At 43.0% G+C, this 17,686-nt stretch overlaps 1 protein-coding gene across 2 annotated transcripts in view; it reads right to left on the bottom strand.

Moving 5' to 3' along the window:
• MSRA (methionine sulfoxide reductase A) overlaps positions 1-16,548 on the bottom strand; it is a 376,781-nt gene extending 360,233 nt beyond the window's left edge. For both annotated transcript variants that reach the window (XM_032636338.1, XM_032636339.1), the window contains exon 1: positions 16,115-16,548. In XM_032636338.1, coding sequence (XP_032492229.1) covers positions 16,115-16,190 — 76 coding nt within the window. In that variant the 5' untranslated portion in view covers positions 16,191-16,548. The remainder of the gene's footprint in view (positions 1-16,114) is intronic.
• Between the last annotated feature and the right edge of the window lie 1,138 nt (positions 16,549-17,686).

The raw sequence follows: 17,686 nt of genomic DNA, 5'->3' as shown, positions 1-17,686 counted from the left end.
CAGGGGATCCTTGTGGTGACAAAACTGTTCTGTATATTGACTCTATCACTGTCAATATCTTAATTGTGCACAACAGATTTCCAAGATGTTACCATTGGGGAAACTGGGTAAAAGGTACACAGAATCTCTCTGTATTATTTTTTACAACTGTACGTGAATCTATAATTATCTCAAAATAAAAAGTTTAATTTTAAAAAAAACAGACCATAGGCCAAATTTGACCCACAGACCATATTCTGCCAAGCTCTGGTTTATAGTAAAGGTATAAAACTTTCTAGTCCAGTTCATTAAATGTAACCAGGTCATAACTCTAGATGCAAACTGACCTTTAAGTTCTCAGAATAAACAATTCCACAACCTGGCTACCCAGCTGTATCTAGAAACCAATCCAAATTGTACTAGCAAGCATCCAAGACCCATAGGATGCTTATACTTCATAGACAGACAGTAAGCATCTGTGTGTCTGAACCTCTGATGTCCCCCCAGAGTATGTATCACCACAGAATCTACATTTTTCCCATTTTCCATTCTGATCCAAACTCCTTACTTACATTGGCTTTGAGGCACTGCATAACCTGGCAGCAACTTTATCTCCTTTGGCTAGATTTACAGGGAAGGTATTCATAAGTGCTTACAGTACGTATATCACATATCATGATTAATAAACATATCTACAGCGTTACTGGAGCCAAACCCTTAATAACTGATAAAAAGATTAGCTTTGTTTATTTTAGTAAGCTGTGGTACATACATACCATGAGCTGTTATGCAACCATTAAAAACAACATATTAGGGCTTCCCTGGTGGCGCAGTGGTTGGGAGTCCCCCTGCCGATGCAGGGGACGTGGGCTCGTGCCCCGGTCCGGGAAGATCCCACATGCCACGGAGCGGCTGGGCCCGTGAGCCATGGCCGCTGGGCCTGCGCATCCGGAGCCTATGCTCCGCAACAGGAGAGGCCACAACAGAGAGAGGCCTGCGCACCGCAAAAAAAAAAAAAAAACATTAAATTTCAGCAAACTAAGCATAGTGGGGAACTTCCCCAACCTGATAAAGAACATGTACAAAAAACCTACATTAACATGATAATTAATGGTGAGAAATTAGATGCTTTACCACTAAGATCAGGAATAAGGCAAGGATGTCCCCTCTCACCACTCCTATTCAACATCATACTGGAAGTACTAGCTAATGCCAATAAGAAAAGGAAATAAAAGGTATACAGATTGGGAAAAAAGAAATAAAGATGTCTTTGTTTGCAGATGACATGGTTGTCTATGTAGAAAATCTCAATGAATTGAAAAAAAAAAAAAAACTCCTAGAATTAATAGGCAATTATAGTAAGGTTACAGGATGTAAGGTTAATATACTATAGTTAAATGTTGTCTTATATGCCAACAGTGAACAACTGGAATTTGAAATTTAAAAACATAATACCATTAACATTAGCACTAAAGGAAATTAAATACTGAGGTTTAAATCTAACAAAATATGTATAAGATCTATATGGGGAAAACCACAAAATTCTGATGAAAGAAATCAAAGAATATCTAAATAAATCTAGAGATATTCCATGCACCTGGATAGGAAGACTCAATACTGCCAAGATGTCAGGTCTTCCCAGCTTGATCTATATATTCAACACTATCCCAATCGAAGTCCCAGCAAGTTATTTCGTGGATATGGACAAAATGATTCTAAAGTTCATATGGAGGCAAAAGAGCCAGAGCTGCCAACACAATATTGAAGAAGAACAATGACAGAGGACTGATCCTACCCAAGTTCAAGACTTACCATAAAACTACCATAATCAAGACAGTGTGGTAATGGTGAAAGAACAGACAAACGGATCAACAGAACAGAATAAAGAGCCCAGAAACATTCACAAATACAGTCAACTGACCTTTGACAAGGGAGGAAAGCCAACGCAATGGAACAAAGACAGCCTTTTGAAAATGGTGCTTGAACAACTGGACATTCACATGCAAAAAAATAATAATAATAATAATCTAGACCCAGACCTTCCATCTTTCACAAAAATTAACTCAAAATTTAAAATGCAAATCTATAAAGCTTCTAGAAAGTAACATGAGAAAATACCAGTGACCTTAGATTTGGAAATGAATTTTTAGATACTACACCAAAAATGTGATCCATGAAAGAAAAAATTGATAAGCTGGGCTTCATTAAAATTTAAAATGTCTGCTCTGCAAAAGACACTGTCAAGAGTATAAGAAGACAGGCCACAGTCTGGAAGAAAATATTTGCAAAATACATATCTGATAAAGGACTGCTATCCAAAATATAAAAAGAACTCTTAAAACTCAACAATAAGAAAATTAAAAATCCAATTAAAAAGTAGGCAAAAGACATAAACAGATACTTCACCAAAAAAGATATACAGATGATAAATAAGCATGTGCAAAGATGTCCATCATATGTCATTAAGGAACTGCAAATTAAAACAACCATGAAATACTACTTCATACTGTTAGAATGGCTAAAATTTAAAACACTGACTAAACCAAATACTGACAAGGATGTGAATCAACAGGAATCTTATTCACTGCTGACGAGAATGGGAAACGGTCCACTCTGGAACACAGTCTGGCAGTTTCTTACAAAACTAAACATACTCTTACCATATGATCCAGCAATTGTGGTCCGTGGTATTCACCCAAAGGAGTTAAAAACTTATGTTCACACGAAAACCTACATAAGAATGTTTACAGTAACTTTATTCATAACTGCCGAAACTTGGAAGCAACCAAGATGCTCTTCAACTGGTGAATGGATAAACAAAATGTGATAAATCCATACAATGGAGTATTATTCAGCACTGAAAAGAAATGGGCTATCAAGATATGGAGGAACCCTAAATGCTTACTGCTAAGTGAAAGAAGCCAACCTGAAATGGCTGCATAATATATGATTCCAACTATATGATATTTTTGAAAAGGCAAAATTATGGAAACAGTAAAAAGATCAGTGGTTGCCAGGGGTTCATCAGGGAGGAGGGAAGACTAGGTGGAACACGCGAATTTTTAGGTGAGTGAAACTACTCTGTATGATACTGTAACAGCGGATACCTGTCATTTTGTCAAAACACATAGAATGAACCCTAATGTAAAGTATGGACTAGTTAATAATTATGTATTGATATTGGCTCATCAATTGTAACATGTACCACCTAAAGCAAAATGTTAACAACAGGGGAAACTTGGGGAGGAGGGGCATGTGCATATGGGAACTCTCTGTACTTTTCACTCAATTTCTCTGTAAACCTTAAACTGCTCCAAAAAATTAAGCCTATTAATATTGTTAAAAAGAACATGTTAAGATATACCAGCTGACTTGGAGATATTTCCATAATGTACTATCAAGTGAGAAAAGTGAGATACAGAGAATATAAGTTGATTCATTTTTATAAAATACCAACAATAAATAATGTGAGTGTTTACATATCATTTTATGGATACGGAGAAAGGCACTGAAGAATGCTCTCTTGGTTTTGGACAGTGGTTACTTGGGAAGTTGGGAGAAGAGGATAAAAATGATTAAAAACTTACAGATCAAACTTTGAGCAATAATATGAATAAAAATTTAAGGTTTGGGCTTCCCTGGTGGCACAGTGGTTGGGAGTCCACCTGCCGATGCAGGGGGCGCGGGTTCGTGCCCCAGTCCGGGAGGATCCCACGTGCCGTGGAGCGGCTGGGCCCATGAGCCGTGGCCGCTGGGCCTGCACGTCCGGAGCCTGTGCTCCGCGGCGGGAAAGGCCACGGCAGTGACAGGCCCGCTTATCGCAAAAAAAAAAAAAAAAAAAAAAAAAAAAAAAAAATTAAGGTTTAAGTAATAAAGGCCCTGAAGCAAAGAGAAGCCATCTCAAGACTGGGGGTAGGACCAGCGAGAATAGCCTATTACAGACTTCCTGGGAAGAGAAACCAGAGGCTGAGAGCAAAGACCCCTTGGTTCCTTTCTAAGAGAGTAAACAGTAGAGAATCTTCATTTTATTAACTATATCAATTTAGTTTATCAACCATCCTACAAGTTCCAAAGCAAACATACACAGAAAAAGAAACCTAGGTTTCAGCTCTTTAATCAATCTCCTTATTCTGAAAAAAATTATCATCGGGCTTTCAATGAACCAAAATAGTTAAAGCTTACGTTCCATCATATTCATATAAATCCCCTGGTTCATATCTTGTCCCTGGAAATTCGTATTTAAATTTATATAGCTTATTCCTATATGTTTCCCCCAAACTACTGCAGCAAACAGCTATATAATCTTACTCATCCAACACCTAATTTTCACCAGAAAATAATTATTCCCTTTTTTTCCATTTATCAAAATAAATCCACAGCACTTCTTAGGATGAGCATCATCCTGAAAAAGAAAAAAATTTTTTTTTTAATTTCTGAAAATAAAGTTATCTGCAAGGGGCTCCTCCAACCTCTTTTACATGCAGAGGCAGTTGGATGCAGGGTCTCCTCTTGGAGGGATGTGGTTTCCCGGCAACCTGCCTCCGGTTGTCAGGGAGAGACCCTGGTGAGCTAGTGAACAGGGCTGTTATCAGGCCGGCTGCAGCCTCGGTGGGGGGAGCGGGCAGCTCCGTGTGGCTGCTTCGTGCCAGTGCACACAGCTCGGTGTGCGAGGAATGCTAAGTGGTGGGCCAGGAACCCCAGGGACCAAGCAGGAGTTGTTACATTGGGCTTCCTGCTAGATGACGTAGCTCTTCATGAATTGGTTCTTAAGAAGAGATGAGGAAATGGAGGTTTGCAGCCATGCAGTGCTTTCTCCGGAACTCTGAAAGCTGGCTGATTCATTCGGCAAACCCTAATGTGGTTTTCTTTTCATCTGCTAACTACAGTACGTCTGTTAAAATATCAAATTTTCTTCAGTTGGCCAAAGAATAATTTTTGGCCTCGTGTGAACAATGCTTTTTAATTTTTCACATTGTGTTTGACCGAAGCAAACTATAAATTACCTAAGAGTAAACTACAAATTAAAAAAAAAAATTAAAGCTAAAATATGAAAAAGTTCCAGAGGAAAATTCAACACTAATGTTATTACCTTACCATGGTAATATTTTCAAAAGAATTCATTTTATATACATGCTCTGGGAAGACATTCCATGTTTCTGAATTTCATTCCTCATTTTTTTAAAATGTAATTATAATATAGTCATCAGAACATATTGTAACTCTACATTTCTTCCAGTTTCACTATTACCAGTCTTTGCTGTATTATAACGTAAACTTAACACACTTATTCAACAAGCTAGTGGATCAGAAATATACCCTGCTGAGAAACTCTGTAGATATGCTCACATGAAATGGTACAGAAGTCCTACAGAAAGTAAGGAACCATGTCTTTCTCTGTGAAGGGCAATAACCTTATTCAACATCTTAGAAGCGATCCAGCTTACAGAAGAGGTCCCAGCTGGTTCAGAGGCTATGGCCGTCTCTGGTCAAGGTAAAATCAAGCATCTGGCATTGTTGAAAAACCAACAAAAAATAGGTCCCAAATAAAGTCACTTATGCTAAGCCCCACGTCACCAAACCAAGATTTACCTTGGCTACAGTTTTGGGTCTCCCAGAAATGAGAGAGAAACGGTTTAAGAACCAATCAGGAATCTCCTGCCATCCCGTAGAGGAAAGTAACCTTGCCATGACCACCCTGCCTAGTACAACTTCCTTGCTCCCACTTCCTTCTGGCTATAAAAATCTTTCATTCTGTACAGCTCCTCAGAGCCCCTTTCTATCAGCTAGATGGGATACTGCCCAATTCCAATCAGTTTTTGCTCAGATAGACTCTTAAAAGTTTTAATATGCCTCAGCTTATTTTAACAGCATCAGGATCAAAGTAGTCAAGTGTCTCACCAAATGGGAAGAACGTTTTGATAGGACATCCAGAGAGGAAGTTACCAGAAGACCAAGCAGCCTGACCATTGTAATCCAAGAGCTCTGGTCATGCCCACAGGGCACCGTAACCAGCAAGGGAGAACAATGGCAATCCCTGAGCTCCAAATGCATTAAAGGAACTCAACCTTTACATCCCTTAAGAAGACACATTGGAATGAAAGTGTAAAACAGGGCCTCAAAGCCCTAGCTCCACCTCCAGTTCTGAGAGCAATCTATGCTGAAACAGTCCCCAAAAGGCAGCATGGAAGGGGAAGAACTGAGATTAGCCTTGAAAGGCCCAGGAAGATTGGGATGGGCTGTGAGGAACAAAGCAAACTTCCCAGAGGAAGGTACTAAGAGTAGAAGTCAGCCTCAGCAGTGGAAGCAGAGATCAGGAACACTGAGATTAGCGGTAAGTCAAAGAATGTTTCTAACCCCAGGATGAAGAAAGTCATCACCCAGATCTCACAGTTACCGCTGTTTTCTTAGCAGTGACAGAAATCTGAGGTTTAAACAGATGCCTGGTAGTGGTGCTCATGACAGACTGGGAAGGCTGAAAGCAGTGAACAAGGCAAGTGTGATGGTTAGTTTTCTGTGCCAAGCTGACTGGGCTAAAGGATGCCCAGATAGCTGGTAAAACATTATTTCCATGTGTATTGTGAAGGTGCTTCCAGAAGAGATTAGCATTTGAGTTGGTACACTGAGTAAAGAAGATGATCCCACCAATATGGGGGGGGGGGTGCTCATTCAATCCAATCGGATTAGAAGTAAAAGATGGAAGAAGGGGGAAGTCACTCTGTCTGAGCTGGAATATCCATCTTCTCCTGCCATCAGATGTTCCTTGTTCTCAGGCTTTAAGACTCAGACTGGAACTTACACCATTGGCTCCCCTGGTTCTCAGCTTTCAGGGTTGGACTGCATTACATCACCAGTTCTCCTGGGCCTCCAGCTTACAGACAGCAGATCTTGGACTTTTCAGCCTCCATAATCATGTGCTCCAGTCCCTCATACTATATATATATTGTTCTGTTTCTCTGGAAAACCCTGACTAATACAGAAGGCAAGGAACAATCAAGACTCACTGGAAGAGGACCAATTAAAATACAGAGGCAAGGATCAAAGATGAATGGGGCTAAGGTTTGGGGGAGAGTAGTGCCACGACAGAAATGGGGAAATTAAAATATGTATCCAGTGTTCTGAAGGGAAAATGGTTAAGTTTGGTCTTAGAACTGAGTTTGGGGTTATGGCCGGACATACGTATCCTCTAAGAATTTGGAAATGGGAAGCGGAACTTTTGCAAGATGAGATCTAGCTTTCAGAAGCCATGCACAGATGAGAGTGGTTGGGAAGAAGCTAGCCAGCCAGCCAGGAGAAGACAGTACAAAGAGTAAAGCAGTAAAATGCAGGCCACGACAGGGGTGATGCCAGCAAATGCCAATTCCACTTATTCAAAGACAAGGCAGATGTCAGACTCTCCCAACCTCTCACCATCTCTTAGCTTAAAAGTTGGTGAGGAGATAGACGCAAGTTAAAATGACTGAACTTTGATGACAAACCCACCGCCTACTAGAAATCTGACGTAACCAAAGGTCTGGGCAGCATGGAGAAAACTCAGCTCTGTGCAGCCAAGCCTGGGGTGATGCTCTGAACTCCAGGAAGGAAGTGACAGCTAAGGAGGCTGCCATCACGTACCAAGGGTGGACTGATGCTCCATTCTTCAAATATGGCCCACTCCTTATCACATACATTTCCATTTGGCTGTCGAAATGCTAACTAGGTAACACATTTTTCTGGTATAATAGGAAAGACTATTAACACAGAAACCAGCAAACAGTAGCAATCCCAAGTCCCCAGGTGCCCACCCTTCCTGTCTTCTTCAATGTGCTATTCTCCTCTCCATTACTCAACCCGTGTCCAGTGCTTTCATAAGCATTCTTGCCAGAGACAATGTTGCCTGATGCTTTTTTTTTTTTTTTTTTTGCGGTACACGGGCCTCTCACTGTTGTGGCCTCTCCCGCTGCGGAGCAGAGGCTCCGGAGGGACACGCAGGCTCAGCGGCCATTGCTCACGGGCCCAGCCGCTCCGCGGCATGTGGGATCTTCCCGGACCGGGGCACGAACCCGTGTCCCCTGCACTGGCAGGCGGACTCTCAACCACTGCGCCACCAAGGAAACCCCCGATGCATTTTTGCCACAAACATTTCCACTGGGTTAACTAATTGGACATAAGGCAATTTTGCCCTGAAAGATAAAATAATGAAAAATAAAAGAGGGACATTAAAAAGGACGTAATAAAACATGAGAAGTGTAGATTCATGGCGATACTGCCCAAATAACTGATTTTACTTTGTGGGTTGTACCTGAAAACTCGTCTTCCAAGTCTTTCATTCATTGCGTTCTATACTTTATTCTTGCTTGTTGATTCATTTCCTTGTTCAGCATCAGACAAATTTTCACTAAAATTTCTTCCTTCATTAAGAGAGGTATCAGTTTCCAAACACTAGCATGAGCATTTGTAACTGAGCTCTGTGCTGCCTTGTGAAAGCCTCTACTCTGTTGTGTGTTCTTAGCATGCTGGCACATGTCCACTGATAGATGTTCCAAAGTTCTATGGGAAACGTGGGTTCAACTCTGCACCTCTGAGGTCCTTAGCCTCTTCCTCCTCCAATGCAGTGTGTTTCAAACTAAAAAACCTACTCTTGGGGCAAATCACTGTCATCTGTCAGCTCAGTAAAGCCATCAATAATGTCACTAAGTGGAAGAAATGCTAACGCATTTCAACCAGTTAAAGCCAAACTGTCAAACCAAAAATTGTCAACCAGTTATTTAATCTTTCACAGCAAAACTGCCAGTTAGTTCTGCAGCAAAAAATGCTTGCAGCAAAGATGTCTACAGCTAAGATGCTTATGGAGAAAGTACCTAGAACCCATTCAAACAGCTATTGACTATCTATTCTGTATCACAACACAGGTATGCCTTTGAGGGGCCTGCCCATCAAAGGGATCACAACATAATATGCTACAGTCATTCAGCAAATATTTATTGTCAACCTACTGTGTTCCAGACACAAAGAATAAGACAAAATCCTGCCCTGAAGTAGTTTGTACTCTAATGCTACTATTTCATAAAACATTAGATATTCTGATGCTCTCAGACAAACTGCAGATTTATGAGGGAAGAAAGATGAAAGAACAGGATGTAGAAGATCCACAACTTTTCTTCCTCACATTGACAGCCTGAAACCATCTTCTGCAGAATTCAGTCTTTCGGACAGTGCCAGAGTTCGAGATCTGGGCTGACACAGGATGGCAGGGGCTACAGCCAGCTGCTGTAGTATGAGAAGGGGCCTGGTCATCTGCCAAGGCAGCAGGGGGGATGGCTCCCAGGCCACTGGGGTCTGTGAAGGGGCCAGACCAAGCTCAGCAAAGAGGCCTTCACTCTGGTCCTTGCTGAGGGCCTGGAGGCTGCTGGCTCTCTTGGGACCCATGTCACAGGCTGAGTCTCCTCACCCAGCTGTCGTCACTCTCCACCCTCTCCAGCTGATACAGGGGCTTGCTGTGTCCCCTGAACCAGAGGGGAGCAGGATGGGGCCCCCCAAGGGCTGTGCTGAGCATGACACCCTTTTCCCCACCGCTGCTGCAGGGCCCTAGCACGTCCCTGCTCAGAGATTTGAAGACAAGGGGCTTCCCATCATTCATCCCGGCCAGTCGAAAAGTTTACCACTGGTCACAAGAGTGACTGAGAGGGAATCCTGAAATCAGCACAAATCCACCACCACTAGTGGAAAAAAAATTCAGAATATGTACCCCATGGATAAAACATATTATGCTTTTGCTAGCTTCTCTGGGTCACCATTGGTCACGTGATGGTCACATAAAAAAACCACCTTTTTGGTCTTTGTTCTCAGGCATTAACCACATTCTCCCCCAATATCCACAAAACATTACGGAGTGTCTGAGGCAGGCAGGCAGTACCCTTTGTGAAGTGCTACACACTACAGGATAAAATAAGTATCAAACATGGTCCAGCCCCTCCCTTTAAGGAGTGAAACATGGCTCCCCACTCTGGACAGACATTCTTCTGGGGAGCTCACACTCATGGGGAGATAACGTTATCAAACACAAGTCTGCGTGCCCGACGCACAGTGAGGCCAAACAATACCAAAACGTCAGAGTTTGGAGCAGAGAAAGGCTTACTGCAGGGCCATGCAAGGAGACAGGCGGCCCAGGCTTTAGAAACCCCGAACTCCCAGAATGCTTTCAGCAAAGCCTTTTTATAGGAAAGGTGAGGGAGGCGCGTGGTTAGCTGTCGAAACTTCTTGGTGTCAGATCCTTTGTTCCTGAGGTTGGGTCACGTCAGGTCACGATGTTCCTGTAAACCTTCACCAAAACAAATGTTATTCTCTGTCCTGACAAGAGAGGGCAAGGTCCCAAGGCTCAACTTTCGCCCTCCGAGGTCCAGGCCCTGGCTGAGAGGAGTGGGGGTCCCTGCGCCGGCCAGTTACCCTGCCTGGGAGCGTCTGTCCAGCACCCAGTCTGGGTCCTTCCGCCAGTGCCCAGGCCGGGCTAAAGAGTCAGATCTCAGCTGGCGTTGCCCTCGGGGCCAGGTCCCCAGACCTTGCCCAGCTGTCATCACTGACGGGGCAAGGCGCCCAGGATCCAGCCAGCCCTCAGGCTTTGCATTTAAACTGGAGAGAATCATTTGTGTAGGATCAATGTAATACCTCTTGTAGCAAATACCCATCAGGTGAATTCCTAGCTCACGACAACTGCCCTTCTTTGAGAGTAGCCCAACCACAGAGGTGGACCTGAAGTAATGCTGTGCTATGTCCTTGCAACTTAACCCTGACCTATGGCCACCTCCTAGGGGTAGACAACTGATCTCAGCTGGACCAATTTTTGAAACTTGAACAGAGAGGCTGAAGCTGGCTGAAGCTGTTACCTTGATGGCAGTGTCCATATACTCCAGTCGCTGAGGCCTCCGTGGACTGCCACCCATGCAGACAGCCACCCCCTTTAGGTAGCAGAGGTGGGGATGAGGGAGATGTTCGCTGCTGCCTCAAGGCCTGGGCCCGGCCAGCAGGCAGCCGTGGCATGGGCTGTGGGGCTCTGCGGGACATAGCCCTCAGCCTGTCCCTGAGCCCCCAGCTCACCCGCCAGCCCCAAGGCCGGAGGGCCTGGAGGGCTCCGGGGAAACAGCCACGATCGGCCTCTCACTGCACTGTCTGCCTTGAGGACCAGTGTCAGGCTGACTGTTGGCGGAGTGGGACCTCTAACTGATGCGCTAAAGGTCTCGTGATAACAGCTGCACACCCACCCCGCCCCTAATACAATAAGACAGAGATTTAATAACTTGGGTAGCAAAAAAGCACCACAAGTAGCAATGCAAGATCTGATAGAAGGATTCATAAATTAGTTCAAAATTATTTGTCTAGTACAGAAGAAAGGGATTGCTTAGGTTGGAGAGGAAAGGCATGGGTTTATAGGAGAAATGGAATTCAAGCAGGGCAAGTTTTGAGGAAGAGCAGGATAAGGATATATGGAAATCACAATATTTTACCCAAGCAGGCATTTAATAAACATTTAATGAATGACTAAATGAAAAGATTAGCGTGTGGAACCCACTTGGGTAAAATCACATGAATGTTTCCAGAGGCAAAACACTGAAACACATGCTAGCCAGAAGATGGGGTCCTATAGGGGCACAGTAGGAAAAAAGGCTGGGAAGGTAAGGGTCAGATGGTGGGAGATATGGAATACCCTTATCCCAGGGACTTCAGGAAAGTACTGAGGATTCTGAAACAGAGGGTAAAATAAAGAGCTTTAGACAGGATGCAAAGAGGAGAGATAATAGCTCTGTGTCCTACAGTTTAGAAGTTAATCACACACTGGTGAAAATTTTTCTAAAAGGAAAATTGTTTTCCATGATTTTCTTTTAAAAGTCTATGTACATCACTCAAAATAAAAGAAATACACATAATACCTTCTACATAATAGTGGAAGGAATTTGTCCCCAAGGATCTTTTCTTTGTATAAATGATGCCACCACAATTGACACTTCAATAAAAATGAATATTTATGAAATGTAAAATGATGTGGATTAACTTATTCCAATTTCACCCTCTAAATTTAGATTTTTAAATCACGCCAAAATGTGGATTTTGATTACAAAAGCAAGTTGGGGAAGAAAAACAGAACTTGACATGAAAAAGAGCAAAATTTAAAAAGGAAAAAAAAGAACTTGAAATAGGGATGAAAAAAAGATGATATAGTAAGGTGGTCAGTTAGACTAAAAACAGCAGAAAGAGATCATCTTCAAAGTGGAGTTACTTAATTCAATAATGCAGTCGCATTATAAGAACCAAAAGTTTAAAAAAAGCACGGAGTCAAGTCTCCCACCTGTGTCTCCCCTCCACCATCAGCTCACTGCATCGCCCTCTCCGTGGCCATTACTTTCTTATCTATCCTTCCAAAGTTTCTTTGTGCATAAATATTATTATTATCCTCCCTGTTCACACAAAAGTTAACATATAACACTGTTCTGACCTTGCATTTTTCACCTAACACTATAGCTTGGCAATCTCTCCATACCCATTCATATAGATATTCCATGTTCTTTTTTACAGCTGCATATCTCATTGTGAGGATGAACCATAATTAATTTAACTAGCCCCTATTGATGGGCGTTTGGGTTGTTTCCAATCTTTGACTACTGCAAGAAAAGCTGCAGTGAATAACCTGGTACAGTCATCATTTGGCACGAATGCAAGTATATCTGTAGGATAAATTCCCAGAAATTGAATTCCTGGGTCAAAAGGTATACACATTTAAATTTTTGACAGATATGGCCAAATTGCCTTCCATAAGAGTTGAGCCAATTTACATTCTTGCCAGCTATGTACAAGAGTGTCTTCTCCCTTAAGGATTTACCAACAAAGTGTATCATCAAATTTCTGGATTTTTGCCAGTCTGAAAAATGGTACTTGCATTCTCATTATGAATGAAGCTGAGCATCTTTTTATATGTTTAAGAGCCAATTATACTTCCTTTTCTGTAAACTGCTCATAACCTTTGTCTATTTTTCTAATGGATGTTGGTGCTTTCTTATTATCTTCTAGAAGCTTCTTATATATTAGGGAGATTAGTCCTTCACCTACGATATGAGTTGCAAATATTTACCCCAGTTTGTCTTTTGAATTTGCTTGCGGTAATTTTTGCCTGCAGAAGATTTTTATTTTGTTGTGATCCAATTTATCAGTTTTTTAAGTCTTCTGATTTTCAAGTCATGGTTAAAAAGGCTTTCCTTTCTAAAGGAATTCTCCCTTGCTCATCCTTAAATTATTTCATTTTTTACATTTAACTAAATGAAAAAACAGTACATATAGTAGTTAAGATCACAAACCCTAGAGGCAAACTGCCTATATTCATATCCCAGATCCACTACTTATTAGCTATATGACCTTGTATAAGTCACCTAAACTCTATAGGCCTCAGTTTCCACACCTACAAGTGGGGATAGTAACAGGTTACCACCTCCTCAGGTTGTTGTGAAGATTAAACGTATTAGTAAATGTAAATCAATTACTACAGTGTCCAGCATATAGTAAACACTCAATAAGAGTGAGTTATTATCAACATATATCTTTTGGAGCTTATCCTGGTTTAAGATGTGAAGTACAGATCCAACTTTGGTGGGGTTTTTTTTTGGTTTTTTGTTTGTTTGTTTGTTTTCCATATGGCTACTCAGTTGTCCCATAACCATTTATTGAATATTCCATCTTTTCCCCACTGATTTGAGATGTCACCTGTACCATATGCTACATTCTCGTACGTATTTAAGAATTTCTGATCTTTCTATCGACCTATCTATTCATGGACCAGTCCCACACTGTTTAAATTATTAAGCTTCACTTTTACTATGTGCAAGGGCTAGTTGTCCCTCTTTGTTCTTCTTTTACAGTTACCATTAACTATTCCTGCTTATTTTTCCATATGAATTTTTTAAATTAGTGCATCCTGTTCTAGAACAAAATAAAAATATCATTAGTATTTTTCCTGAAACCATGTTACCTTTATAAATTAACTAAGGGTAGGTTGCAAATAACAACAGACATAGAGGTAATACAGAAAGGTGAAAAGCTGTTAAACAGATTGGAGGTTGGAGTAGAGATGAATTTAACTTTCAAAACAATAATATTAAGTCCCTAAGCTTCTATCTTACAGCCACTGAAAACCCACCAAAGAGGTAACACTGCCCATTTCTTGGGCCAATCAGAACCTTCGGCAACCTGTCAAGGCAGCAGTAGCAGGGGTAGAGATAGAAAAGGCCACAATCTAAAATTTAAGTATTTGTGGGGGTGGAAGTTACAACAGCTGAACAAAAAGGACATGTGCCTTATAGGCTTGGCCCTACACCAAAGAAAACAGTTCACTGGTCCAGATATAGCAATGTATGCATGGCTATATAAAAAGGCAGAAGAGCCTGGACAAGAACCAAGTCCTGAGGTTTTGCAGTCAGAGTTATTAGATGGATAGAAAAAGAAATCATTGGCTTGTTTCTGTCATGTTAATCTTTTACCAGAAGTGTCATTTATATACTAAAGAACTGAGTGGGAAGACTTTGGTTAAGATAAAGGAGAACTAAATTGTGGTCAGTGTTAACCTTGAACCAGTTTGGAAATCTGATCAGGAGTTTTTGGTTTGTTTGTTTTTAGATGTCTAGGAGGACATACCACAGACACTGTAGTGTGTAAAGAGGAAGTTTCATACAAGCTGGGAAAGTTCAGCATTGAGAAGTATTGCCTTTAAATATCCATTTATGAATCCTAGTTTGTTAAATGAGAATTCTCTTTCAAGATAAAGTTTAGATAATGGGGTTATGTAATTCAGAGACAGAGTTAAAGATCATCTGGATTTTTTTTTTTTTTCCGAAACTCATTCTCTGAATTTGAGTCAAAAATAAAATAAGCTTTTTAAGGCTATCAATGAGCTGGGAGTGAAGTGATGTGAGACATAGGAAACAGAACTGCTAATGTAGGTGAATGAGAAACAGGTCACACAGCATCAGTTCCCAAACTGCCTCAAATTCAAAGACCTCTACCTTCTCCATTCTCATACTGAGTATTGTGTATGATACACAGACCCTCAGAACGACCTCCTCCTATATATACTCAACAATTCTTTAAGGAAAAGAAAGATGGAAGAATCCCTAGAAAACTGTAAACGCAGGATTTATCTTGGCATCGAGCCATATGTAAAAGATTAATCACCACTTTATCCTCCAACACCTCTAAGGCAGCCGTTTACAAACTACCGAGTGCATTAGTATCACCGGAAGGGCGTATTTAAAAGATATCATTGGGACTACACTTTGAGAAGCAATGCACCAAGGTAATACTTCTCAAAAAGTATGGTCCTCAGGTTGGTGGACACGTGCTATCTGCGACCTTCTATGGGGCTGAGACAGAAATTAGAGTTAAGCTTTCGAAACTTTTAGAGCAGTTTCTAGCATTTCATTTTTATTCATTTTTCTTGCATTTCACTTTTATTATATTTTATATATTTTTTATTATACTCTCCAGAAGTATTGGTATGAGATTGGAAAATTATTTTTAAGTTTGGAAAGCACAGCTCTTCTGCATGGCTGACACACACAGGCAAACCCGGGAGCACAGGGCCAGGGGCAGCTCCTGCCAACTGGGGGAAACCGGGCAGTCCTGGAGGCTAATGGTAGCCTGAGGATAATTCCTACAACCAGAACAGTGAAGTGAGAAACAATTTCAAAACTGCAGTATTCATCGTTCTGTACCATTCCATTGCTTCCAGTGACAACACAACGTCGCAGCACCGCTGCAAGTGGCCTGCATCCCAGCGGCCGGTGCCAAAAGGAAAGGGGATGCACACCGTGGGAAAGGGCGAAAATTGGGTCAGTGCTTTTCCCGCCCGAAGTTTGAAGCCGCCGGGGTATTTGCACTGTAGGTGAATTATACCACCGTAGTAGGTCCAGTCAACGTGTTTCGCGTTGTTTTAGCTGGTGAGAACCCAAACAAAGAAAGAGTAGCTACCCCTGGCCCCCGCCCCTGCCAGCGCCCTCCGCGCCTGCGCAGAACGCCGGCTGCCGACCCTCCCGAGGCTGGCCCCCGGCTCCCTTCTGGCGGCCAGAGGATGCGCGTGCGTAGCGGCGACGACCGCGCCCTCTGTGCGTGCCCGCGTCCTTACCCGCTACGGCGATCGCCTCCTTCCGGCCCGGTAGGGCCGCCTGTGGGCTGACGATGTTGGAGGCGGAGTTACCCATTCTCCGGACGGAGAAGAGGCTCTGGAAGAGCTGGCGGGCCGTCCTGGTGGCGGCGAGCAAGGGCGGGTGGCTTGACTAGGGGCCGCCGGGCGGACCGGCGCGGTCGGGAGCCGAGGCGCCGCTGCGGAGTGGGCGGCCGGCGCGGGGCGGCGGGAGCTGGGTGCACTGGCCGGCCGGCAGGCGGGCGGGTCAGCGGGGGCACGTACGCGGCGGGCTGTGCTGCCCCCGCCCCGGAATCGAGTGATTACCTCAGCCTCGTGCCGGGCGGGCCGGGACCGAGGGCGTGTTCTCGCCCTGGCGTGGGGCCGGGTCCGGGAAGGCACCTGCGACTTTTCCTTGCTCCCCTTAGGTGCAAAGTTCCCGGGCGGAAGACAAGTGTAGTAATGGCGGTACAAAGTACGTGAAGCGGCAGGGGCCAAAAAAATAATGCCCGGCTTTTGACTTTGAAGTTCGTTCGCGTTTCACAACCTCCTTAACAATTGCTCGGTGTGCCCAGTAAGACTACCTACCTTACAAACTAGTAACTATATCTGTTTCCACTGGAGCCATTATGATGATAAATTATCAAAAAGATGATTATCCAAAGTGAAAACTAAGCACAATTTTCAAAAAGAATAGGAAAGATAATTCAATATAATGTTTTATATACACATATATGCACACACATAGAAATAATATACTGATAAACACAAGGGGGAAAAATAGGAACAAGGCACTGATACCCCATTAACGCAGTTCGGGTGAACTTAAGCGTTCTATTGGATCATTCTTGGCTCTCAAATCATGGGACGTAACATTTGCTCCTGTGACAGATTTTCAACCCCCAAAATAAGGTGGGTGGAGGCAGATGGGTGACTTGGGAGTTGCATATGTGAAATTTTGGTTTTACACGAATGTTCTGCCAAAGTGGGCGGATAGTCTCATGAAGGAAGGAACTTCAGATTAGCACCCAGAGAAATGAGAAGGCTTTGAGCCAACCTCCCCAGTGGATTTAGTTACCTCTCTGTCTTGTTTAGTTACCTCTTTGTGTTCATGTGGTCTGGACTGTAACCTGAGGACAGGAGGATTAGACCTACTGTATTGTAGAATATGGCCAGACAGGTAACATTAAAACTCGGTCGAGGGCTTCCCTGGTGGCGCAGTGGTTGAGAGTCCGCCTGCCGATGCAGGGGACACGGGTTCGTGCCCCGGTCCGGGAAGATCCCACATGCCGCGGAGCGGCTGGGCCCGTGAGCCATGGCCGCTGAGCCTGCGCGTCCATAGCCTGTGCTCCGCAACGGGAGAGGCCACAACAGTGAGAGGCCCGCGTACCGCAAAAAAAAAAAAAAAAAAAAAAAAAAAAACTCGGTCGAAGTGTTTGTTTTGTAATACGGGCTCTGTCTGTGTAGTGTGCCTCGGTTTTTACTTCCGATTTATTTGGTTTTGCCAGGAGATTATACGAAGTAGGTTCTACAGGCCTTTCCTGAAAGCTTTACAAGGTGTCCCTTCTAGGTCGT

This window comes from Phocoena sinus, chromosome 6 (genome assembly GCF_008692025.1).
Source record: "Phocoena sinus isolate mPhoSin1 chromosome 6, mPhoSin1.pri, whole genome shotgun sequence".
NCBI lineage: Eukaryota > Metazoa > Chordata > Mammalia > Artiodactyla > Phocoenidae > Phocoena > Phocoena sinus.
The sequence above is the reverse complement of the archived record's forward strand: the minus strand, read 5'-3'. Positions and strand labels throughout refer to the sequence as shown.